The following is a 25,906-nucleotide window of genomic DNA, read 5'->3' on the forward strand; positions in this document are numbered from 1 at the left end:
TTTGTGCCATGTGCACACTGCTGTGTGGTTCCATGACCCTAGACTCAGTGGTGGCTTGTTGTGGGAAGGTGTCCCACCATGGAGGCTGGAGACAAGCAGACCTGTCAGAGAAGGAGCACTGAGTTCCTGTGTCAGAAAGTCATGGGACTGAGTGCTCTGGACTGGCACTCCATGTGCACAGGTTGTGTGACCACTGAAGCCAAGTAGGCCAAGCGAGGAGCATGCAGCCCGTTGCTTGCCCCCTCATGTGTATAGGGAAAGATATAGAACTCACCTCAAGTGCCTTCCCGGGTTTGTTTGAGGCCTGGGAGACATCCTGAGGGACTGGCTCCAGAGTGAGGAGCAGCTTTTGGTTGGTGGATATGTGTAGCCACCATCGGGCACACTTGAACCTGGAACCTCTGGAGCTTAACACAGGAGCCTCTACAGCTTCAGCTATAAAGCCAGCCGCCTCTCAGCTTAGTGATCTATGTGGGACAGTGAAACACACCCACTAGGTGTGTGGGTTACAGATGGTCATCTGGCTGCCTCCTCCTCATCCGAAATCCCGCCCTCCTAGAGGGTGACACCAGGTGTGTCCTGGCCAGACGCTACAACAACGGGATGGAAGGAGGTGACCAGCTCTCTCTTCCACGATGGGATGCACAAAGTAGCAGTACATGGGCGGTGCTGTCCTGGAGCATCTGCTCTGCTCCCTGGTCTTGTGGTAGGCCTGCTACAGCTCCTTCACTTTCATGCAGACCTGGTCCAGGATTCAGCTGTGGCCTTTGTCAGCCTGGCTAGAAGTGATCCAGACATAGATGTCCACAGTTTGCTTTCTGTTGCAGAGATCCTGGAGGTTGGTCTCCTCCTCCCAGATCTCAATGAGGTCCAGGATCTCCGCACCAGTCCAGGTTGGAGCTCTCCTGCACCCCCAGCCAGTGGCAACCCAGGGAGCAGCAGGAGTGCTGGCAGCTGTGGCAGGTGCCGAAGGAGCGTTGGGGTCACCTAAGTTCCTGGGATGCTGCTGTCTCACACAATGCTTACGTAAAATAAGCCTGTCTCCTTCAGCCAGGAGTTTTAAGCTCTGCAGGAGCAGAGGAGCAGTGGAGATGCCAGGTATGGCCAGAGCAGTCAAAAGTGCAGCTGTGAGAGGCTTCTGGAGGCCAATTATTTCAAATTAGCAGCACAGGAGTATCCACGCTAATGCTATTTCAAAATAAACGATATTGCCTGAGGAAAGCAGGAGTACAGATTTTGAAATAACCAGCCCGTTATTTTGAAATAACAGACTTGGTGCTGTTGACGTTTTGTTTATTATTTTGAAATAATTCCCTAGTGTAGACCAAGACTATTTCTCACTGTGCCCTTCATTTCTACGCAATCTCTAATCACGCAATAATTTTTTCCATAGAAATTGGTGGTTCTGACTGACTCACTGCCACACACCTTAATGAAGTCCCCATTCTGGTTTAATATTCATCATGATGCCTACCCTGGGTCTGAAGATAAGCGTTCTTCACTTGCTTCACTTTCCTATTCAAAAATCAATTGTTACAAATATGGCAGGTTACTGCACAGCACTGTAAACCAATTGCTGATGCAAGCATTGGATTTAGGACTTTGTTGAGTTACTCAAAAGCTGAGCTCAAAGGGCCAAATGCATCCCGTTTCAAGATTAACTAGAGTATGTAGCCCTTATCTTCAAAATGATTCAATTACAATTCAGGTATTTGTTTATCATGAAATGAAAATAAACCACAGAAAATCTGTTTTGAGGTACATGAAACGTAAATATTTATCTGGAAACTCATATAATCAACATTCTCTGTGGTCAACTGTAGGGTTTTGTACATCCATTTGCAGGACTCACTTCCATATCATAGTCTCCCAGAACAAAGTCCAAGGTTTTGGGCAAAGCAACATACAAATCCTTAAGTCTATGGCTGCAGTACAGTCTGTCAATAGTTACTGTGCCACAGGCTTGATTTTACTCAACATTTTCATATTTAATTAATGCTATTTAATGCAATATTACAGTAGAGAATAACATGCCCTCATTTGTACTGTTTGTGACTACAGAGAGAGCACCACAAGTGGTACAAATGAAATTATTTCCCATATAATATGGTTTTAATCACTCACATCAATCTAAATTTTTTGCAACATCTGCAAACTAGAATACACTGTATAGTGTGACAAAAAATAATCACATTTGTGTTTTTTGGAAACACTTTATAATAAGTGGACAGTAATTGATGCTAAATTACTGCAGAATCTCTATGGAATTAGATATTACATCCATATTAAGATCAAGTGACTTCAGCATGATTAATGACATAGAAACAAATATCAAGGGCATTTAAATGATTAGCCATTTAGGGATAGATACTATACTCTGTGTTTGGGTAATATTCACATTGCAGTCCTTTGGTCAAAGCATATGGGACTTACTCAGGGCCTGATCCTGCAAACCCTTACTCAGAGGAATTTCTGTATTGCCAAGAACATTAACTCTTTGATTTAACTGGTCATTGAGAATCAGGGGATGTTTAGAACCTGGCCCATGTGTAGTCCTTATACATACAAATAGTTCCATTCATATTGGCTTAGTTGTACTGTAAAGCAGGATGAGACCCTTAATTGTTTACTCCAGCCTGATGGATACTACCACTGTTTTTAGTGGGAACGTCTCTAAGACTGCATAAAAATTAAATAAGAATCTTGAGATTACTGCTAATGGATTAGCTACAACTTGTGCTCCCTCATCCTGTTCCACGAGGTGTACCGGTAGTTCGGAATAGGAATCCTAGTCCGAACTACCTAGTTCGAGCCCCGTGTAGCCGCGCTGCACGGGGTTCGAACCAGCGGGGTTTTAAAAATGGCGGCTCCCCGCTTATGCAAATGAAGCCCGGGAAATTCAAATCCCGGGCTTCATTTGCAAGTGCGGTATGCCTACATTACCCCGCTAGTTCGAACTAGCGGGGTAGTGTAGACATACCCTAAGTGATCTATTTCCAGTCACCCATTCCCAGCTTCTGACAAACAGAGGCTACAGACGCTATTCCTGCCCATCCTGGCTAATAGTCATTGATGGACCGACCCTCCATGAATTTATCTAGCTTTTTTTTAAAACCCTGTTATAGTCCTGGCCTAAACAACATCGTCTGGCAAGGAGTTTTACAGTTTAGGTATGTCTAGACTACATGCCTCTGTTGGCGGAGGCATGTAAAATAGTCTACTTGACATAGTCAATGAGGCAGGGATTTAAATATCCCCAGCTTCATTAAAACAAAAATGGCCACCGCAGCGTGCCAGATCAGCTGATTGTCGGCACAGTGCATGAGTCAAGATGCGGTTCGGTCGACAAGGGAAGCCATATGACACGAGGCAGAAGGGAGCGGTCAACAAAGGCTTCCCTTGTCGACCGATCCGCGTCTTGACTCACACGCTGTGCCGACAATCAGCTGACACAGCACAGCGTGGCGGCCATTTTTATTTTAATGAAGCCGGGGATATTTAAATCCCTGCTTCATTGACTATGTTGGGTAGCCTGTTTTACATGCCTCTGCTGACAGAGGCACGTAGTCTAGACATATCCTTTGACTTTGTATCATGAAGAAGTACTTCCATTTGTCTGTCTTACATGTGATGCCTATAATATCATTTGGTGATCTATAGTTCTTGTGTTATGGGAATGGGTAAAGCTGTCTCTTTTCCGAGATGAAAAGTCACATTCTGATTAATCTCTCCTCATACGGCAGCTGTTTTAAATACATAATCATTTTTGTTGCCCTTTTTTAAACTTTTTCCAATGTATCTTTTTTGAGCTGAGGTGACCACATCTGCACACAATATTCAAGATGTGGGCCTACCATGGATTTATATAGAGACAATACAATATTCTGTGTCTTACTCTCTCTTTGTTAATGATTCCTAACATTGTTTGTTTACTGCTGTTGCACATTGAATGCACGTTTTCAGGGAACTACTCATAATGACTCCAAGATCACTCTCAAGTCCTAACAGCTAATATATTCCCCAACATTGTATACATATCATTGGGATTATGTTTTCCAATATGTATTACTTTTTAAGCATTAAATCTTATTTGCCATTTTGTTCCCAGTCACCCTGCCTTGCTGCTTAGGATGCCCTGCTGCTGCTGGAGATTCCATCCGCCCACCTCAGCCGAGGGGGTTCCCTAGCAGAGGCCGCCCAGTCACCTCAGCCCCATTGCTACTGGGGGTTTCTTGGAGTTCTTGGCTGGGGCCACCTGGCCACCGGTAGCCCCGCTGGAACCAGGAATTCCTCAGCTGGAGACGGGACTCCCTGGTCACATAGCTCAGATAATGTTAGGGGTTCCCCAGCAATGTTGCTTCACTAATGCTGGGGGTTCACCAGCTAGGGCGGGGAGGTCTCCCCAGATGCCACCGGTCCGAGCCAAAGCGCCCCAACCCCTGCATTGCTGTCCCCGCCTACAGGGCTCTTTGGTCCAGCAACATCCGTGGCCCTGCTGGACCACGGATGTTGATGGACCAGAGAGTCCTGGATTTGGGAGGTTCAACCTGTATATGAATTGCAATTTTTAATTAAAAATATATTGAAAATATTCCTGTAGTGAAAAATCCAAACATTTTCCTATGAGGAAAAAGGTTATACTAATTTTTCTAACTGCACTGTCCAATTTTGAGCAGAAATAACAAATGAACTGCTGCATAGTCCATTACATTAAAACAATAGCATGGAATAATTGCATGTTCCTAGATAAAGTTAAAATTACCATAATAATTCTTCAGTGAAACAATCCAATCTATTCAGTCTACAAACTGCCACTATGTTGAAAAAATATAAATATTACCATCTCTGATTAAGCCTAAATATTATTCAACTTCTAGTAGTTATTGTAACTACTTAAGAGATTATGCAGACTAAATCGATAGAAAAAATTATATTTATAAAGTATGTATTGCTGCATTTAGGGACCAGCTCTTTCATTTGCACTCTAGGATCAGAGAGCAAAAAAGGCAAAAGACAAAAGTGTGGCTAAAGATCAACTTTTACAATGGCTCCTCACTGATTTTAAAAAAGAAGGGTTCTGTAGACTGGGAAATGTTCCTCTGCCAAATTCCCCTATGGGATGGCTTCCACTGCAGGGGGCATGAGCAGGTAGCAGCTGAGTTTACAGTTCTGACTGGCTTTGTGCAGTAAGCACAGGGCAAGCAGGGATGTCGTGGCACTCTCTGACCCTACACACCCATGAGTCACCAGTTCAGTACACTCCTGAGTGCTTTGCCCAGGGTCATAGAAGGTGGTAATGCAAGTGGGAGTGCAACTCAGGAGCTGTGACTTCCAGCCTCCTCTTCTGTTGGCTAGAAAACTCTCCTTTCATTGTAGAACATTGCATCAGTCATGTCTGTTTACCAAATTGTTAGGTCCAGTTGTTATTTAGGCATCCCATCAATAGAGCTGAACACAACTTTTTGGTTAAAATTTTTCAAGAGGAAAAAAAAGCAGATTTGGACTCTTAATTTTTCACGTGTGTCACTTTCACTAATTATGAATTTAATTCTTTTTAAATATGAAAAAAGGAAACGCTTCAGTTCAAAAGTTTTCAAATGAAACGTTTTGATTTGCAACCATTTTGTATCAAAAGATTCTGTAATTTTCTTTTTGAAAATTCAAAAATGTTTACAAAGTGGTGAAAATGATAAAGGACTATTTTCTACTAGCTGTGTGCAATCATGCAGACTACTTTTTTCCCTTAAATTTGTTGCTTATGTTTATTATAATTTTTGTAGGAGGGTATAATTTCACAGGATAAAACCATGTGTCCCCAGTCTTAAATTATGTCTCAGATACCTTAAACAGTATTTATATATTATCTCATTACTACATGGATACCAGTCCAAGCAACTAGTTAGATAAATGAGAACAGTGCTCTATCTACTTGGAGTTGAAAAGGTGATGGATAAACAATCTACAAACTTCATACTTTTGGAGAAAATATCAGGCAATGAGAGCATTGCTATAGTAATAAGTAATTCTATGTCCAGGAAGAAGCTGTTTGCCATTTATTGTCATATTTTCCTTTTCCCTCATTTTTGCATTTGTTTATCGTTAATTTCTATGGGGAAAAAACTGGAAGGAAAGCTGCCTATAAAGCACTGTGCACACCTACAATCATACTGTGGCAACCAACACTTGGAATTACATATTTTTATTCCCTGTGAGATGTATCTATTCTGTGTATGAGCTCAATCTTGCAAGGCGCTGTGTATTCTCAAAAAGGCGCGTACTGGCAATCAAAATAGACCTGGGAAATAGGTTGTGAACAGCCCTCCCCATGATGTCACCCTTGCATGCCCCTCAAGCCCCGCCCCCGCATCATGTCCAGTATGCGGCACAGGCAGCGGGTCGGGCTCTGCGTGCTGCATACAGCGCGGATGCGAAGCCACTCAGAGTGAGAGGCAATGGCGTGTGGACATGACAGCCCACCAGGAAATTTCCAGTATCCCACCAGGCCAGTCCGCCCTTGCCCTCAAATCCTGCTGATTTTAATAGGCATGAAGGCCATTCAGTAGTCACCTCAGGAGGGGCTCAGCCATTTGATGGCTCATGTTTACATCCCTTTGCCATTAAAGGTGTTCTTTAAAAATGTAGTATGTTAAAAGTATGCAAAATTTGGGACCTGTCAATATTGTCAGTATCTCTTTAAGATTACAATCACACAGGGGAGCTCACAGCCTTTCCAGGCCTCTGGGGAAAGGGGGGGGGGGGGAGGCAGCTCTGTGTGCCCAGAAGGGGTGGAACATTGAGCAGAAGGGGTGGGGCCACACTGCCTGGAGCATGTTACATGGCCCTGCCCTCTCCCCCATAGGGAGCCCTCAGAGCTACCCAGAGCATGCCATGTGGTGCTTCAGCAGCAATTTAAAGGACCCAGATGCTTCTGCTCTGGTGGTAGCAGAGAGTCCTGCCCCTTTTGAATCACTAGACCCCAGGGCAATTGCCCCTCCCCCCATCAGTGGGCTTGCAGTCACAGCTCATAAATGGAAAGCATGGTTGTGTCCCAAACTAAATGGCTACGTCTACACTGGCCCCTTTTCCGGAAGGGGCATGTAAATTTCAGCAGTCGTCGTAGGGAAATCCGCGGGGGATTTAAATATCCCCCGCGGCATTTAAATAAAAATGTCCGCCGCTTTTTTCCGGCTTTTAAAAAAGCCGGAAAAGAGCGTCTAGACTGGCCCCGATCCTCCGGAAAAAGTGCCCTTTGAAGTAGGAATAAGACCCTCCGGAAAAGGGCACTTTTTCCGGAGGATCGGGGCCAGTCTAGACGCTCTTTTCCGGCTTTTTTAAAAGCCGGAAAAAAGCGGCGGACATTTTTATTTAAATGCCGCGGGGGATATTTAAATCCCCCGCGGATTTCCCTACGACGACTGCTGAAATTTACATGCCCCTTCCGGAAAAGGGGCCAGTGTAGACGTAGCCAATAGGTTTGGTTTTGTAACGGCACCTTTTTTTAATCATATTTCCTTATGATTTAATCTACACCTATTACAGTCAATCTGAATATATAGTAGAATTTTAATGATACCTTTACTGTTGTAATACAAAGTAAATGGTATATGGACATTATTCATATGAACTTTAGCACATTACTTCAACCACTATACAGAAAAATAGTGTCTTTACAAACAGAAAATTCCTGATTCTAAACTCAGATATTTATATTCACTGTACACAGAAAAGTGGAATAAATCTGTGCATCTTAAAGTTTCACAGCAGCCTTTGCTGTCAGCGTCAGCTGGCCTTTAACATTTACTCAAACCTGAAAAAAGGAGTCACAAGTATAGCATATACTGAAAAGTAAACAAGATGACAAATCCACAAAGCTTCTTATAAAGGGAACTGCTGTCACAACTTCTGTATAGCTACAAGACAAGTGTCCACAGATTACTTCATAGTCATGGGTTTTGCATGTTATTTGTTCTTCTAACTTGCAGGAAATATGCCCTACTTTTAAGAAGGATATCTTAATATGTAATAGTAGGAAAACAAAACACTGCTAAACTAGGACTGACATGAGCATAGCCAGCTTTGAACGGTTTATGCATAGTGTGGGAGATCCTCGTTATTTCTGCCATTTTCAGTAAGATTCCCTCTCTATATAAGAGGGAATGCCATCGGAAAGATAAAATCTTTTAACTTAAAGCAAAATGTTAAAGGTGACCACTGTACATCCCACTAGTGGCATGGAAGACTGAAAATAAATTATCTGGTCACCTTAAAGATGAGAGAAAAAGCCATTGTTGCATCTTGAACCAGCTGGACATTTGGGGGAGGGAAAAGTGGGAGCATTAAACTTACCTCAGTGGTCTGTGGGCAATTTTTTAAGTCACATTTGTTTTCTCCTATCCTCTTATTTTCTGTTCTCCTAATCTTATTTCTGTTCCTCTAAACATTTTAGGGTGACGTAATTTCCATTTAGCCAGATCCCTTGGTAAATTTTGCTTCTGAGATATAATTGACATGGCTGTCTAAAAGATGACTCTCCATTATGTGTTTCACTGTAAAGATTCAAGACTTTTATCACTACATTATTTTCATCTCCTAGGTATTCCTTCCGGATTCTCCTTTTTCCTTTGTTTTATGGATATTATATGACAAAGTCAATCTTTTTAAATTACAGAGGCATATAATCAAATCAGAAGAGACTTGTGCCACATTCACCAGCTCTGGTACAGTGATAAATCTGGCTCTTACATGACAAATAGAGTAAGCTTTCAAGGAAATTTAAATGAAAAGCAGTGATGCTGGAACTATTTTTAGAGTGGTGGTACTGAGCTGTACTCCCAAAACCATTTTTTGCAACCCTCACTGCCCCAGCCTGGGATCACACCTATGGTTGCCAACTCTTCCAGACCAAACAGACTGGACTCCGTTGCTGCTAATGGTGTCCCATCTGAAAGAGCTGGCAATCTAGCCACAACTAGAGGCAGCTGCACAGCCCAAGGCCAGCAATAGGACCCAAAATGGGCATGGAAGCCTCAAGGGCCAATAGCGTGGACCCCAAAAGGTGGTGTCCATGAGATGCAGTGCCCATGAGGACAGCAGGTGGCAGGAACCCAGGGAGTGCTGATCCCAGCAGGATCCTGGTGGGGCTGCCTAGGTACAGATCTGGTGGGACCCCAGAGGAGTCACTTGCAGGCAAGATATGGTGCTGGTGGAGTCAGTGGCAGGGCTGATCCTTACACATGGGGAAGCTAGGTGAAAAATCTGTAGCACCTCCTCACTACCTCATTCCTACTTCCCACACTTATGAGGAAAAGGAGACTATTTCCACCATTTTACTTTCAATTTTGAAATAAGTCTGGAGTGAGGGAGTCATTTTTGATCTTTTTCAAAAGAAGACAGAGACATGAATAGTAACAATCTTTTCTGGAAGACAAAGACTTTGCGAATGATAGGGTAACCATTAAATATAAAGATTCCCTGGTTTCTGTGAGAGTCTGAGGCCATTAGTGAGACAACAGATGGTAAAGAAAGCAGAAAAAGTTATCAAATCTTTTAAATTTCCAGTTTTAAGAGCCTTTTAAAAAGTCTGTGTGAATATTTAACATGTGCTAGTATATCTTAAATTGGTTGAAATTAATACAATTACAGTCTAAACACAAGAATGTTACATTTAAATAAATTATCTTAATTTCTGCAACATATTTAGTGTAAAATCCTTAAAATAAACTCTGTTTGAAGGAGCCACTAGTGGGTCAAATAACACAAAAACTCCTTCAAGCCTTAGCACATACGTAAGCTAGTAACTGCATTGGTTTTTGTTTGAGAAATCGTATTAAATGAAACCAAAATAACCCACTCAAACCATATAAGATTGGTCCCACAGCCTTGTGCACAAGTTCAGCTATACTGATGCAAAACAATAATATAAGTTATTCATGTTGACAAGCCTCAATGCTTCATTCCCCACCCCTCCCATCTGTAAAATGATGGTAATAATATTTCCCTCGCAGAGGTGTCTTGAGGCTAATTCAGTAAGAATAAAATTCACTCCTGTGCAGCTGGCCAGCCCAAAGCCTAAGCATCATTTAAATTCCACTTATATATAATTGTGCAGTGTGTGTGTGTGTGTGTGTGTGTGTGTGTGTGTTATTTGATGCAGTGCTGGTTGCAACATCTCAAAAAAAAAGATGTGTTAGAAAGGGAAAAGGTACAGAGAAGGGCAACAAAAATGATTAAGGGTATGGAACAACTTTCACTTGAGGGGAGATTACAAAGAATGGGACTGTTCAGTTGGAAAAGAGACGACTAAATAGGGGTATGATAGAGGTCTACATAATCATGAATGGTGCGGAGTAAGTGAATAAGAAAATGTTATTTATCCCTCCACATAACAGAAGAACCGGGAGTCACCCAATAAAAATAATAGGCAGCAGGTTTAAGAGAAACAAAAGGAAGTACTTCTTCACACAACAGAGTCAACTTGTGGAAATCATTGCCAGAGGATGTAGAGATGGTTACAAGTATAACTGGGTTCAATAAAGAATTAGATAAGTTCATGGAGGCCAAGTCCATCATCAACTATTAACCAAGATGATCAGGAATGCAACCCAATACTCTAGGGCTACGTCTACACTGGCCCCTTTTCCGGAAGGGGCATGTAATTTCAGAGATCGTAATAAGGAAATCCGCGGGGGATTTAAATATCCCCCGCGGCATTTAAATAAAAATGTCCGCCGCTTTTTTCCGGCTTTTAGAAAAGCCGGAAAAGAGCGTCTACACTGGCCCCGATCCTCCGGAAAAAGCGCCCTTTTCCGGAGGATCTTATTCCTACTTTGAATATGTACTTTGAAGTAGGAATAAGATCCTCCGGAAAAGGGCACTTTTTCCGGAGGATCAGGGCCAGTGTAGACGCTCTTTTCCGGCTTTTCTAAAAGCCGGAAAAAAGCGGCGGACATTTTTATTTAAATGCCGCGGGGGATATTTAAATCCCCCGCGGATTTCCCTATTACGATCTCAAAAATTACCATGCCCCTTCCGGAAAAGGGGCCAGTGTAGACGAGCCCGATATGTCCCTAAACCGCTGACTACCACTTTCTGGGACTGGCTGATAGGAGATGGAGCACTTGACAATTGGCCTGTTCTTTTTATTCCCTTTGAAGTATCCTGAAAGACAGGATACTGGGCTAGATGAACCACTTGTCTGACCCAGCAGGGCTGTTTTTATGTTCTACTTAGATTGTCAAAACAGAGCTCAAAAGGTACCTAAGTAGTGCAACAAGTCTGGTGCTAGCCGTCTGCATTCAGATTAATTTCACCCTACATCTCTGCAAAGCACTTTGAGACCTTCATATTGAAGGTGTTATATATAGGCTATCCATTATAACACCTCCATGGATGGTAATTGCAAAGTCTCCCTTGTAATTATTCTCCAATTTGTTTAACAGTTCTTTTACATTTCTTCTTTGTATTTAAACCTAAATTAACCCTGCTGCAATTTATGGCTATTATTTATTCTGTTAGCATTTACTGAGTGTCATATTTATCAACCAGGTTATGATAATGTCTCTTGCTCTGGCCCATCTCAAACTTTCCTTCCTGTACATTTTTACATATAATTATGTCTTTTCTCAGTTATCTTCAATCCGGACTAAACTTTCCCCATCTCTTTCATCCTAAATCATAGTTTATAAATATTGGGGTTTTTTTTGTTGCTGGTTTTTGAACTCTCTCCAACCTACGGCCCTCTCCAATCAATCAATCATCGCTAATACTGGAAAACCCACTCATGTATATTCTGAAATTCTCCTATTAGGAGCTGGATTCAGAAGGTACTTAGAGCTCCTGAACCAGAAGGGTTTCCCAAAGATGTGTCTTTAGACTGGAGATCTCTTGGAGGCCAGGGCCACATGAGGCAATGCAATGTACATACACTCTGCTTGTGAGTTTCCTGGAACCTCACTCTATCGACTACTCATTGCACTGCTCCTACATCCCCCACGCAAGTGGGTTGTCCTCACAGTGCCCACAGGGGAGCATACAATGTCATAAAAGTACATTTTAAAAGGAGGCAGAACTAGTGCATCTATGACTGTTCAATTGATACCAGTTGAGCTTTAAAAAAGGGCACCTGCGTTTGGACAAAGACAGTTGGGGAGGAAGGGAAGCTAAGGTGATTCAGGCTAAGGGTCATTCAGAAGAAAGGGTGAGAGAATGGACATGGGGCTCTCACAGCCTACTCCCCAGAAACAGGGAGTCCTGTAGAACTATGACTGCCAACATCCCCTGGGAGAGGAGGCAGTGGGACCCTGAGAAATAAAAGGGTAAAACCTACTCGGAGCTGTAGCCCAGGGTGAGATGAGGCAGCTTGCTTTTGTTGATCTGATCTACCTGTGGAGAGATATACTGCCTGGAAAAGAGACTGTCGGTGTGGCAGTGAACCCTTAGCAAGCTGGGGAGAAACCCTGGCCTTGTTACAAAAGTTAATATTTACACGGTGAGGGAGATGATGGATGCAAGCAAGTAACCTTGATTCTGGTGCACTCACGTTGCTCTGAAAGGTAGAGGACTTCAGCAGCACATTCCCAGAGACCATTTGGACTTCTCTGACTTTTCGAACCTGTAATGCTCAAAAGGTGTGAAACCTAGCCAGAGCTGAGGAAAGCAAAAATATTGTTTCCTATGTGAAGCATTTGACACTGGCTTTTGCTGCACCCCATAGGAGGGATTTCAGCCCATTTCTTCAGAACATAGTGTTTCTGACCCTCCAAAACTCTGCAGTGTTTGCATTCCCTTCCAGAGTTGCAACGCCAGCAGAGTTGACAAGATTATTCTTCACCCTCTTTCTAACTGAATTTATGAAACATACTCTACAGTATGGCTGCAAGTGTCCATATCTACTTATGCAGTAGTTACACATGTCCCCAGGTTCTTCATGGAAATGTAAAGTGAAACTGTATCAAATTCATTAATAAAGCACTATATACTAAGCCCACCTCATTTCCTTTATCCATTAAGCTTGTTATCCTATCAAAGCGACTAAATCAGTTGGCATGATTTGTTTTTGTCAAATCCATATTGCCTCTTATTATTCATCTACTGTTTTCCTCTAGGTAATTGTAAATCAACTCTTTTATCAATTTTTAACAATTTACCAGGTACTGAAGTTAGAATTACTGGTCTGTAAATCTGAGTCTTATTTCTCTGCCTTCTAAAACAGGTACTGCATTTGCTATTTTCCACTCCTCTGGGACCTCACTCTCTTCCGATGTAACCTGCACATAAAATTGCCAGTGGTACTGCTACTATTTCAGCCAGCTCTTTTGAGCCTTAGTGATTTGAATCTCATTCTCAGTATTCTTTAACCTATTCCTTCCAGATTCTGCCTTATGACCTCATCCTTTCCTCGTTAATTATTTTTGCATTAACCACCTATTACAATCATCCTTTTAGGGAAGACTGATGCAAAGTAGCCATTAAGCATTTCAGCACTCTAATCTGTTATGTGCTCTCCTGGATAGGTAAGTAGCAGACCTACATTGTCCCTGTTATTCTCTTCCTTTTTAGCTGCTTAACAATTCTTTCCCCTTACTGCATTTTACATCTTTAGCTAGTAATAACCACCCAGCTCTTATAGAGCAATTTTTATTATTAGATCTCAAAATGTAATACTGACAGGCAGAAATGCTGAGAGGTAGAATCGAACCTGGGACCTCTGGATCTTAGAAAATAAACTAAATACCAGCTGGCTGTTAGCTAAAGCTGTAGAGCAGACTCATTACTCTCCCTATAAGTTGTCTTGGTGCCACTAGATGGGACAGTACACTACACCCAGTAGGCATGTCAGTTACATAAACACTTCACAAACAAGGTCAGAACTTGCTTTTTATAGATGGGGAAATTGAGGCACAAAGCAGTGATTTGATTTGCCATTGGTCAGGCAGTAGGTCAACGGCAGACTCCGGAACAGAACCTAGGTCTCCCGAGTCTCAAGCTTGCACTGGAATCTTAAACAACTCTGCCTCTTTCCCAGCAGAAAAATCTGGCCTTTGCATTCCTGCCTTTACCCCTACCCCATGTCTTACTCTTATATTGAACCAACTTTTCTTAGTGAGAGACAGATGCTTTCAAACCACACAGAGCTCTTCTTTCTAGGACCCGTGTGGCTATAACACGATTAGTATCCTCATTCTATTACTATTATCAACTCAGTTTTCCATCCATTTCATTTTCTGTATTTTTTTCTTCTTCTTTCATGTTAATGTCACTACAATTCTGTGATGTAATTCAGCATAGTCCAAACTAATATCACGCACACTAGTAACTTTATTGACTTCAGCGAGACAACTCACATGCATAAGGACCTTGCTGAATTAGGGTCTTAGCACATTGCTAACATAATTTCTAATCATATACATCTAATATACAAACAGAAGCTGCCACTATGAAACACTGCAGGGAGCATGGGGCCAGCTGGGGACTGCTTTTGCCTTTGAAGTATTGCAATAGCCCAGCACTTCAAAGGTGGAGGCGCCCTTATCGATTAATCAAATAGTCAATGCATACTGCATTGATTAATCAATTAGCCAATTAATCTAAATTTAACATCCCTACTGCTAACTGCAGAGAATTGAGTAGAGTTTAAAGATAATCTAGGCATGGCCCAACACTTAACCAAATATTTTGCCTACATTTTTAATAAAGCTAATGAAAAGTTTAGAGGCAGTAACAAGGTGGAAAGTGGGAATGAAGATACAGAAATAATAGAAATGGGATTACCGTATTTTCCGGCGTATAAGACGACTTTTTATGCTAAAAAACATCCCCCAAAAATCGGGGGTCGTCTTATCCACCGGGGCTTTTCTGGCCCCGGAGGACACAGACTGCAGGACCTCGCGGTCCCGCCGCCCATGTATTCCGGGGCGAGAAAAGCTGCTCCGTGTCTCCCTGCTCCACCTCTGGTCTGCTGGGGACCATCTCCAGCAGACCAGGGACACCGGGAGCAAAGCCGGGGAGGCGGAGGGGCGCTGGGGCGCTGCTGGTTGGCCTCTTAAGGGGGGGTAGTCTTATACGGCGAGTATAAGACGAAAACCTATCTTTTAACTAGAAAATTAGGGCATCATCTTATACGCCCAGTCGCCTTATACGCCGGAAAATACGGTAAATTAAATAGTGCAAAATAGAAGATGATGCATTTAGGGGCTAACAAGACGTGGAATCTCCCTCACTGGAGATATTTAAGAGCAGGTTAGACAGACATCTATCAGGGATGATCTAGACAGTGCTTGGTCCTGCCATGAGGGCAGGGGATTGGACATGATGATCTCTCAAGGTCCCTTCCAGTTCTAGTATTCTGTGATTCTAAGATTTTTTGCTGGAATTGAGAGAGAAGGAGAAAAAATTGTGTGTACTGGTTGATCACAGGAAGACTATGAGCCATCAATGTGATACAGTAGTGAAAAGGGTTAATGCAGTCCTAGGACGTATCTGGTGAGCTATTTCTTGTAGAGACAGGAAAGTGTTTGTATCATTATACCATGCACTAGTAAGACCTCATTTGGAACACCACGTGCAATTCTGGTCTCCCACATTTAAAAAAGATTAATTTAAACTGTAACAGGTGCAGAGAAAGATGACTGGGATGATCCAAGGAATAAAAAACCTAGCTTAGGAGAAGAGATTTAAAGAGCTTGGCTTGTTTAGCCTAACCAAAAGAAGGCTGAGGGAAGATATAATTGCTTTCTCCAAATACATCGGAGATATAAATACCAGGGAGGGGAGTTATTTAAGTTAAACACCAGTGTGGACATAACAAATTGATATAAACAGGCCATCAATAAGTTTAAGCTTGAAATTAGACAAAGATTTCTAATGGTCAGCCTTCCATGAGGAGCAGAGGGAGAAAAAACCTTGAGCTTGATAAGTTTATGGAAGGGATGGCATGATGTTACTTTCTACAATGATAGGTAGTGGATGTGTGACTGAAATCAGCTAAGAACTCCAACAGTTGTTGATGGGACACTAGATGGAGAGCACTCTGAATTTCTACAGAAAATTATTTCCCAGATATCAGGTCCACGTGCTCAGGGAAGAACTGTGCACCATCCTTGAGGGAAGAATTTCCCCCTGCGTCAGACTGACAGAGACCCCCTGACGGTGGTTCACCTTCCTCTGCAGCATGGAGTATGGGTCCCTTGCGAGTTTAAACTAAACTAATGTAAAAGATGGAGTCTCCAACTTGCAGTCTTTAAAACATGATTTGAGAATTCAGAAGCTCATCCAGAGCTTAGGGGTGGGTACAATCTGCAGGATGTCAGATTGGAAGACCATGATGGTCCCTTCTGTCCTTAAAGTGTATGAGGCTATGAACTGATGAAAACAGGGAAAGCAGAGACGTGATTTCAGTATATTTCTGTTTAAATATTTACCTCTACATACTACTTCGCAGTTCCATAGCTGCAGAAATCTCCTGCCGTTCCCTGTATCACTGGTTGGGGCATAGCCTTCCCTGTTTTAATAAATATCATTGATGGGAGACTAGTCTACTGAGTTAGGTATGAACTATAAGTCTAGGCTTAGTCTCTCATATATCACTTGATGCAGGACCTTGCATAGCTCAACTTCAGTTGCTAACTTATCCTTTATTTAAAGGGAGATACTGAACTATGACAAATTCCACTGGAAAGAAATATGGTCAGTATTTCTTTTATTTTCTTCATTACAAATACTGTTTTTAAGAATATATCTATGAGAACTAAACAGAAATAGTGAGTAGCATACGTGTATCCTTATGACTGAAAGTCATGCTTCCTGTACAATGATCTCAAACTGAAGGGCTGTGTCTACATTGGTACCCCTTTCAAGTAGGAATAAGAAATCCTCCAGAAAAGGCTTTATTTTCCGGAGAATAACGTCTAGACTGGCGCTTTTCTCCAGCTTTTCCCCAAGCCGGAAAAAAGCGGCAGCCATGTTAATGCAAATGCCGCGGGGGATATTTAAGTCCCCCGCGGATTTGCCTATTGCAAAGCCTACATTAGCATCCCTTTTCCGGAAAGGGGTGCCAAAGTAGACACAGCCAGGGACTATAAAGGGTCAAGGAAATTGTGTATGTTTTCGTGGAGGCCCAAAATACTTAGTTAACACTTTTCTGTCACTGATTTTCAAGGTAGTTTACTAAGAAGAGTAAAGAAAAGTTGATGTGTGATTAGGGAAAGTAAATGAAATTAGTTCTGACATTGTGGCTATTTTGAAGTGCAAAATAAATTGCAAAATTCCTTGAATTTTGATTGGTGTAGCATTTCATAGCACGGTGGAAGGGCTCCACTCTTTTTTGCTAAGAATAACATTGATAGGGACATGCAGGGATTGCAGATTTCAGCTCATGGAGTTTTTTCAATGTTCAGTGGCAGTGGTGAAGAATTACACTCTCTTCACTAATTGTGCATGGAGAACTTGTTTCCACAATGCCATTTGACACTGGAAAGTAACCCTTATTGCTTGTCCACCCGCAATGCAAAACTACTGCACAAGGCATGCTGTCTGGAGTTTCCCTGGCATCATCCAGAATTCTATTTTGGAAAGAAAATGCACCAACCATAGATGGTGAAAGAGCATAAGTTACTGCACATTGTCAGGGCTGATCCTTACCAATTGGCGGCCCCGGGTGGCCACCCAGCTCACCCGTAGGGTTGCCAGATGGTTTAAAAAAAAAAATACCAGACAAAAATTTGTCAAGCAAAAACAAAAAAGAACACCAGGGAAAATTTGTTGAGCAAAAAGATAAAAAGGGGTCAGGGAGTAACCAGGGAAACCTGGGGGGGAAGGTTTGGGAGGTCGGGCCAGAATGCGGTTGGGCCAAAATGCAGTTGCAGCCCACTCCTAAGACCGGCTTTGTTAGTGGCCCCAGGCGACCGCCCGGCTCACCTGCCTCAAAGACTGTCTCTGCACATTGTCTACTGTAAATAGAAACAGTTTGCTCTCAGGATCTATTATATGTGTGTAGCATTCAGAATAGATCAGCCAGAATTACCTTTCCCATCCTTCTCTCTCCTAACTGACAGAAGCCAACTGCTGTGGAGGCTTTCTGGAAGGGATAACGTCTCAACACCATATCCCGTAAACAGGGGTATGCTCTGTGCATATATGAAAAGGACAGTATACCAAACCTTTAATTTTCCAGTACTTTTGATGTACTCAGAACCCATACATAACTGAAGCACAATTTTGTTTGTTCTCAAAGAAAGGGTAGCCAAAATTAGCATAGACTAACTCAAAGGTTACTAAATTATACAAAGGAAAAGAACCATCAAATTGTAAGGTTAGCCAAGAGACCTGAGAGATCTCTGTGCCAGTAGTGTTCTGATATAAAGAAGACAATGGGTATGTTATAGATAGAGCCTGCCAGAAATGCAAATATGTGGTTGAGATATATACAGAATTACAAAATAGCTAGTACGTAAGCACAAAAGTAAAACTGAGGGCATCAGAATAAATAAATTAGTCCATTTTTGCCATGGCAGACACAAATTAATCATTTCCCAGAATCCTTTAAAAGAAGTATTCACAGCAAATAAGAGATTCAGCAGACCAGCAATCACATTATTTACAAGTATGTCAGAATATTGAGACAGGTTTGGCTCTTACTGCAGTATTAGTGCCTCAGCAGCCTGCAGGTGTTCAGGAAATACATGCATCCTTAATAATGCCTAAGGCTAAGCAATTCAGAGCTCTCTACAAGTGTAATATAAAATAAAAGGTGTCATATGAATGTAGCCAATTAGAACTCCTATTCACAGAATACCTTCTCTCGCCATTTTGGAGTGTATACTGATTCTATAGTCACTTTAAGGAGGGACAACAGTGAGGTATATTTTTATGATGACAGTATGTGATCTCTCTTTCCACCAGCATAGATGAAACCCAGCAACGTAAGAGAAAAAAGACCCTCATGAGAAAGTCTGAGGTTTTTTTTTAAGACAAAACACTTCATGGTGCTTAGGCACAAGTACGTTTTAATATAAAGAAATTATTTTTAAACTACAAAAGAAACACAATTTATGCTAACCACACTAACATCTGTAATGGAAAAACTGATAAGATTTAACCTGGATATAAAGCTGCCCTTTTTCTTGATTTTTTTCCTGATTAGAATATATCTCAAAAACTAGAAGGCTGGTTCAGTCTAGCACATGAACTGAAATGCTACAAATCAAAATTCTATCTTATGAGTCTGGACCACAGTTGCTTAAGAAATAATTCTTCTCTCCTGCCACATAAGACTCCAAGATGTAAAGTCCAGACTGCCCAAAATAGAACTTGTTTGGTCTTCCTTAGCATTCAATGTACCATTCCAGTCTCATCTTTGTTTATTTAGGTAAGTCACAGTAGTGGTGGTGTCCAATCATATTTGCACCACCTCCTCCTGACTTTCATTTTTTTTAATTTAATTAATAGGCAGCAAGTTTAAAACAAATAGGAAGTAGATTATCACACAAGGCATAGTCAGTCTGCAGAACTCCTTGCCAGTGGATGTTATGAAGGTCAAAAGGAAAACTGAAACAAAGAAATGGAGGCTAGATGCATGAACAGCTATTAGCCAAGATGGTCAGAGAAGCAACTCTATACTCTGAGTGCCCCTAAACCTCTGCCTGCCAGATGCTGGGCCTGGATGTGATACGGGATAGATCACTCAATAATTGCCCTATCCTTTTAATTTTCTTTGAAGCATCTGACACTGGTTACTCTTATGTTCTATTATTTAAGTATATCCATCACATTATCCATGTGCACATGTATATAAATAAGAACAATATTATCTGACCAGTATAAACTAAAACTATTCAACTGACCAGTATAAACTAAAACTAACACAAACCTCACGCTCAGCTCTAAGCAGACATGTGCGCGCGTGTACACACACACACACACACACACACACACACACACACTGCAGCCAAAGCCCCAGTAAGCAGACGGACTTCACACTATGCCCGGAAGCTCAGAAACTTGAGTCCTGTTAGTTCTTTTCCTACATTCTATCCTTTTCTGCAGAAATAGAGGACAATGAATCACTAGCCTCTTTATAACTCTTAATATATTTGAACACTGTTATTCGATCCTCCTCAGTCTTTTTTTCTCAAGTTTAACCTTTTCATCATTTTTGTTGCTCTTCTCTGGACTCTCTTTATTTTGTACACACCTATCCTAAAGTGTGGTGACCACAACTAGACACAATGCTCTAGCCAAGTGAAGTGGGCTAATTTCCTTTCATGGGTTATATATGACACCAAAGAAGGCTATTAGTTTTTTTTTTACAAGTGCATCACTGTTTATTCATATTCAATTTGTGATCCACTATAACCTAGAGATCCTTTTCAATAGTACTATCAGCTCACCAGTTATTCCTTATTTTGTAGTTGTGTGTTTGATTTTACCTTCCAAAGTTACACACTTTACACTTGTCTTCACAGAATTTAATCTTGTTGAATTCAGACCAGTTTCCACTTTGTCAACGTCATTTTGAATTCTATTCCTCTCCCTCGAGTGCTTGCAAACCCAGCCAGTTTCATTATTCAAGTCATTAAATGAAGCTATTGACTAGTATCAGACTCAAAACTGATCTTTTGGGGACTCCCCTACATATGTCCTCTCACATTCACAGTGAACCAATAATAGCTATTCTTTGAATATTGTCTTTCAACCAGTTGTGTAGCCAGCTTACAGTAATTTCACATTTACCTAGTTTGCTGATGAGAGTGTCATGTGAAATTGTGTCAAAAGCCTTAGTTAAATCAAGAAATATCATACCTACTGCTTGCCCCATCTAACTCAGTAACACAGTGCCCAATTGAAAAAAATGAAATAAGGAATGATGCCAATTTTCTCCACGTCCCACTTTTTCAATAATCCTGCTCCAAAAGGGCAGTTTGGTCAAAGCTGACTCTCCCTTGGAATTGGAGGTTTAGTAATATTAATCCAACTGTGCCTAAGTACCAGCTAAAGTATCTTGCTGCTTCACAGGTTTAACCTACAGATGCATTTGGCATGGAAATGTGAGGACCCACTGAAAACAAGAATGGCCACATCCTCTCTAAGGCTATGTCTAGACTGCAGGCTTCTTTTGGAAGAAGCTTTTCCACAGGAGATCTTCTGAAAAAACTTATTCCGAAAGAGAGCATCCACACTGCAAAAGTGCATCGAAAAAGCTCTCTGCTTTTTCAAAAGATAGCATCTACACTGAATGGACACTACCTTGCATATAAGCTATGACTACTATGGGTGGAATGGCCACCAGGGCACCTGTGCTTCTTTCTCTTTCCTCTTCTTGCAAAAGAACTCCCTCTTCCCCGTCCACACATTGGAAAAAAACCCCTCTGTTCTTTCAATTTACTTTCGAAAGAACGCGATTGCAGTGTGGACATTTCTCAGGTTTTGCCAGAAAAACTGATGTTTTTCCAACAAAATGCTGTAGTGTAGACATACCCTAAAGGAGGAAAATTGTATAAACTTTGAAGGGTGTGTGTGTGTGTGTGTGTGTGTGTCACCTTTGTCTCCACAGTAGTCGCAAGAGGGAAAAGTCTATTGGAAATAGTATTTCAGAAAACTAAAATGGTAACAGAGCTATAATGCAGGGTTTAGGATATATAAACAATCTCTGGATTGTTTATATATCCTAGTCTTGCTACTAACTTAATCATATCAGTCATGTTAGTTTTGGAAAAGGTAAGACCTTTACAAATATGCCTTTATGATAGTACTACTCCTTCCTAAAGATGCAAGGAAGCCATGGAGGTTCAGTTCAAGTACACTAAAGGACAGGAGATTGCAATAAATCAGAAATCTGATGGTTTAAATTCAGAGGAAAAGTCCTTCCTTTTATTGCTATTATGTTCATGAGACTCCATTGGAAATGTATACTTAAAACAGTTTTTGCTATTTGGTAATCTATTGACGGAAAGACTCTAATCTTAGGTTAATGATAAATGGAGAAGGGGAAGCAAATTTACAGCCTCGCCTCCATGAGCAGTATTTACATTTTAACATCCAAAGACGATTTTGAAATAAGATTAATGGCCTGACTGGTGTTAAATGCACATTAGACAAAATGACCCCACCATATTAGGCTATACAGGTGTCTCTAGGCTTATAAATCTCCAAGCCATTCCACCCAAGATTCAAGTCTGTGCCATAGATGGATTGTTGTGCACTGCAATAAAGCTTCTTTGGGGAGTAAACAGGTTGCAATCTCTAGGTTAGTTTGATGTGATTAAATTCTGACAGAAGTGCAAAGTATCCCTTCATCCCCTGTGGTAGGGAGTTAGTTATCGATTCTGGTCTGATCTGCTGATAGGACATCACCAACAACACCAAACAGAATACAGACAGAATCAAGAACACCACAAGCAAGCTAAAGAATACATGTTTGCGCCCACTAGAGAGACATACTGTCATTTTATGCAAAGTGTTATTGGATTTGTAATGGACATGTTCCATCTGTTAGAAGGGACACATATAACTCTATGATCAATATTAGTGTGAGAGGAATACTGAAATAATCCAATGAGAATTATAAGATACATAATTTGACAGATTCCTACAGCCCCAACTTGAATAAATTATGTACTTTTTCAGAAGCATACATTCTTTAACTCCTGTGGTTTTTCAACAACCAAGGCATCTCAAGGTGAAATATTTTGTGTGATGTAAACAAAGAACCAACTCCTTCATGTTTTCAGATACACTACAGAATTATGTATTTTATTAAACTTGTTTTTGTAGACTTAATAATAATCACAATAACTTAAAACAGAGCTACTTCTATTACTGCTTTAACATTTAATCTTAGAATGGATTCCTATGTACTTTATACACCCAAGCAACATTTGGTATAATATGATGATGTACAGAAGACATTGTGATCAATTTATATTCTGTCTACTACTTAAAGCACTTTCTGGAATTATACTATAAATCACACATACTATTTTGGTTATTCTTGGGAGACACTGTACATATTGCTACAAGAAGTTGCTGAAACTGTCACACATAAAGCACAGCCCAACCAGAGCAGTGAAGAAGAGATTGAGAGGCACTTTCTATTCCAATATCCAAAAGATAAGGAAATGAATTAAAGAAATCTTCTCAAATTGCAAACAATCATGAAAGCTGTGTAATCAAAAAGGAGTAACAAAAAATTGTATCTAACCCTGGAAGGAAGCAAAGACAGAAGAAATGGGATCATACTATATAGCAACCTGCCAATAGATCAGAAATGCCGTTGCTATAAAATGGAAAAAGGAAACCAAATGTTAAATACAATGAGTACCCCTATCCTGGATGACTCTTACCTAACTCTGATAGAAACCTGAAGGCTTGTTCTTTTTTATGCACTCTAATAATACCTATATGGTTAGCCAGACCAATTAAGTCTCAGGGAATCAAATTGTCATGAACAAGAAACATACTTCAATTAAATTGAAGGTAAAAGTATAGCACATATACCCAGTTATACTTTGTAAGACGACACAAGAACCATTGTACACAACTGCAATATAAAGATTAAAGTGTTTTTCTGTGGTGTTCTGAATATTTTAAATGCATGCTACATCATGACCTAATAGTAACATTGCATTTATCTGCATAGTATGCTACTGCCCTGGGGCACAGGATTTCACCAGCACTGGTCTTACTATTTTCTAACATAGGGATTGAAAAATGCACATGTCCAGAGATAAAAGTATATGATGTGTGTGCCATAATCTGTGAGCACCATAATCTTCTGCAGAATGAAAAGTTTCACTAAAAAAGGAAAGTTTCACTAAAAAAGGGGGAAGTTTTTAGCCTTCCTGGTTACTCCAAATGGAAATGGAGTTTGAATCAATGTAATGTTGTCATTCAAAAATCTGATCTACCCACAAGTGATAAAATCCTGACCCATGGAAATCAGTATGAGTTTTGCTGTTGACTAAAATGAAGCAAGAGATTTCACCAATATTCATACTAGTTTAACAAAAGGAGCATTTTACTATTTTAACAAAAGCTATGTTTTAGTTAAACTGGTACAAACCTCTTACAGCAATTTGATACATATGTATATTGGTTTATCTTGCCCTAGAAAATGTATAGGAGCAAGCACATCTAACCATTTTTAAACCAATATAACTGTGCCCACACACCGTTTTGCACCGGTTTAACTAAGTCAGTTTTAAGACACTTGCTGTAGAGTGAACTATGAAAAGAAATGGGAATGAAAGACATAGATTAATTTGCCATACAAATAGGGATTTCCATTAATAGCAGAGGTAGTTATTTACTGAGCTATTGGAGATTTAGTCAAACATTTTTACAGGAATGCTAAAAAGATTTGTGCATGAAACATTGGAAATTTCAGTGACAACATCCAGTTAAATATTTATAGCAGAAAGACATAATACGTGCCAGTAGTACTGGATTCTTTTACATAATTCAGGAAGATTTAAGTTAAACAAAACTGTTGCTTTGCAATTAGGAGCTTAAGCACTTTTCCAGAAACTAAGATTAAATTGTAACAGAGAAAAAAATCCAACCAACTATGTTCAGTGGATGGATTTAAAATATTGTGAATTATTCAATGGGACTCATATCAAGGGAGCAAACACTATGCTAGAACCTCACAAAAAGATGTGATCCACTTTCAAATTTTTTCATGAAAAGTTTCCATCAACTTTTGACAACAACAGAAATATATTTTCATAGCATTTCTAAAATACTGGCCATCTATAATTGTATTATTTATTTTTATTATGGCAGTCATGGACCAAGATTCCATTCAAGTAGATGCTGTACAAAAAGCCACTGAATGTTTCACAATTCTTTTTAACCATGAGAGAAACAGTTAATATCTACATTGGTGGACTCCTACCCCAGCACAGTATTCTGTTAAAGTCAATACAGAAATGGGCCTAAAGCAGTGTTTCCTTAACTTTAAGACTGAGGAACATCAAACAATAACTTTTTTTAAAATGAGGAGCACCAAGTTATTGAGGCGGGGGGAAAGGGTTAGGTGAAAGTTATTGAGAAAAAAAAGTCACTTGCCCCTTTAAGGGCAGCCATTTTGAATTCTGTTGTCCTCCGCGGCACACCTCCAACTGCCTCGCAGACCGGTGTGCCACGGAACACAGTTTAATTAACACTGGCCTAAATTATGTTGCAACAGGGAAATAGTCTGTGCCCTTTAGGGTGTTTTATATGTGACAATGGCTCAGAAGAAATTATCACATTTTATTAAATGATTTTAAAAAGCATTTTTTTCAATTGGCGATAAAGGATAACAATGACAGGCGCAGTGTTTTTTCTTTGTCACTCCATGGGATGAAATGTTACCTTGATTTGACCATGACACGCATTTTTTAAGAAATAATGTGAACTTCTGGAAGAATAATAGGGAAGTATAATAGCTAGTAATTACATTCCCACAGATTTTATTTACACCAGCCTATGGAATTTTACAAAATATATAAATCTCAAAAGTTATAGGATGTATAAATCATTTACCCAGAAGCCTAATAGGTTTATCCCAATTAATTATATAAGATGTTTTTCTTCCTTTCATGCTGTCTAGAGGGTTTCTGGCATTTTGTATCAAAATGTTGTTTCTACATTGTGAATAAAAATTACAAACACAACGTACCTCGAAAACTGCTCCTGCAATCCACGCATTTGAGCTCTGCTACGCTCCGACTCCAATGTTACCTCCCGTAACCTTTTTTCACTCTCAAGTCTCAAATGCCTTTCTTCCTCCAACTCAAGTATCAGCTTCTCGCGCTGAAAAATATATCCCAAAGGCCATATATTAGTTTTATGTATCCACATTTTAAAAATAAAGGAGCTTCCTTTTGAAGATAAAATGGCAAAACTTGTGAACTGTCATAATAATGTC

General features: G+C 40.5%; 1 protein-coding gene across 10 annotated transcripts in view; it reads right to left on the minus strand.

The window, feature by feature from the left end:
• NCKAP5 (NCK associated protein 5) overlaps positions 1–25,906 on the minus strand; it is a 659,073-nt gene that overhangs the window by 308,357 nt on the left and 324,810 nt on the right. For all 10 annotated transcript variants that reach the window (XM_075933271.2, XM_075933270.2, XM_025178765.3 and 7 more), the window contains one exon: positions 25,658–25,791. In XM_075933271.2, the coding sequence (XP_075789386.2) occupies positions 25,658–25,791 (134 nt within the window). The remainder of the gene's footprint in view (positions 1–25,657; positions 25,792–25,906) is intronic.

This window comes from Pelodiscus sinensis, chromosome 7, assembly GCF_052426305.1.
Source record: "Pelodiscus sinensis isolate ZL-2025 chromosome 7, ASM5242630v1, whole genome shotgun sequence".
Lineage (NCBI taxonomy): Eukaryota > Metazoa > Chordata > Testudines > Trionychidae > Pelodiscus > Pelodiscus sinensis.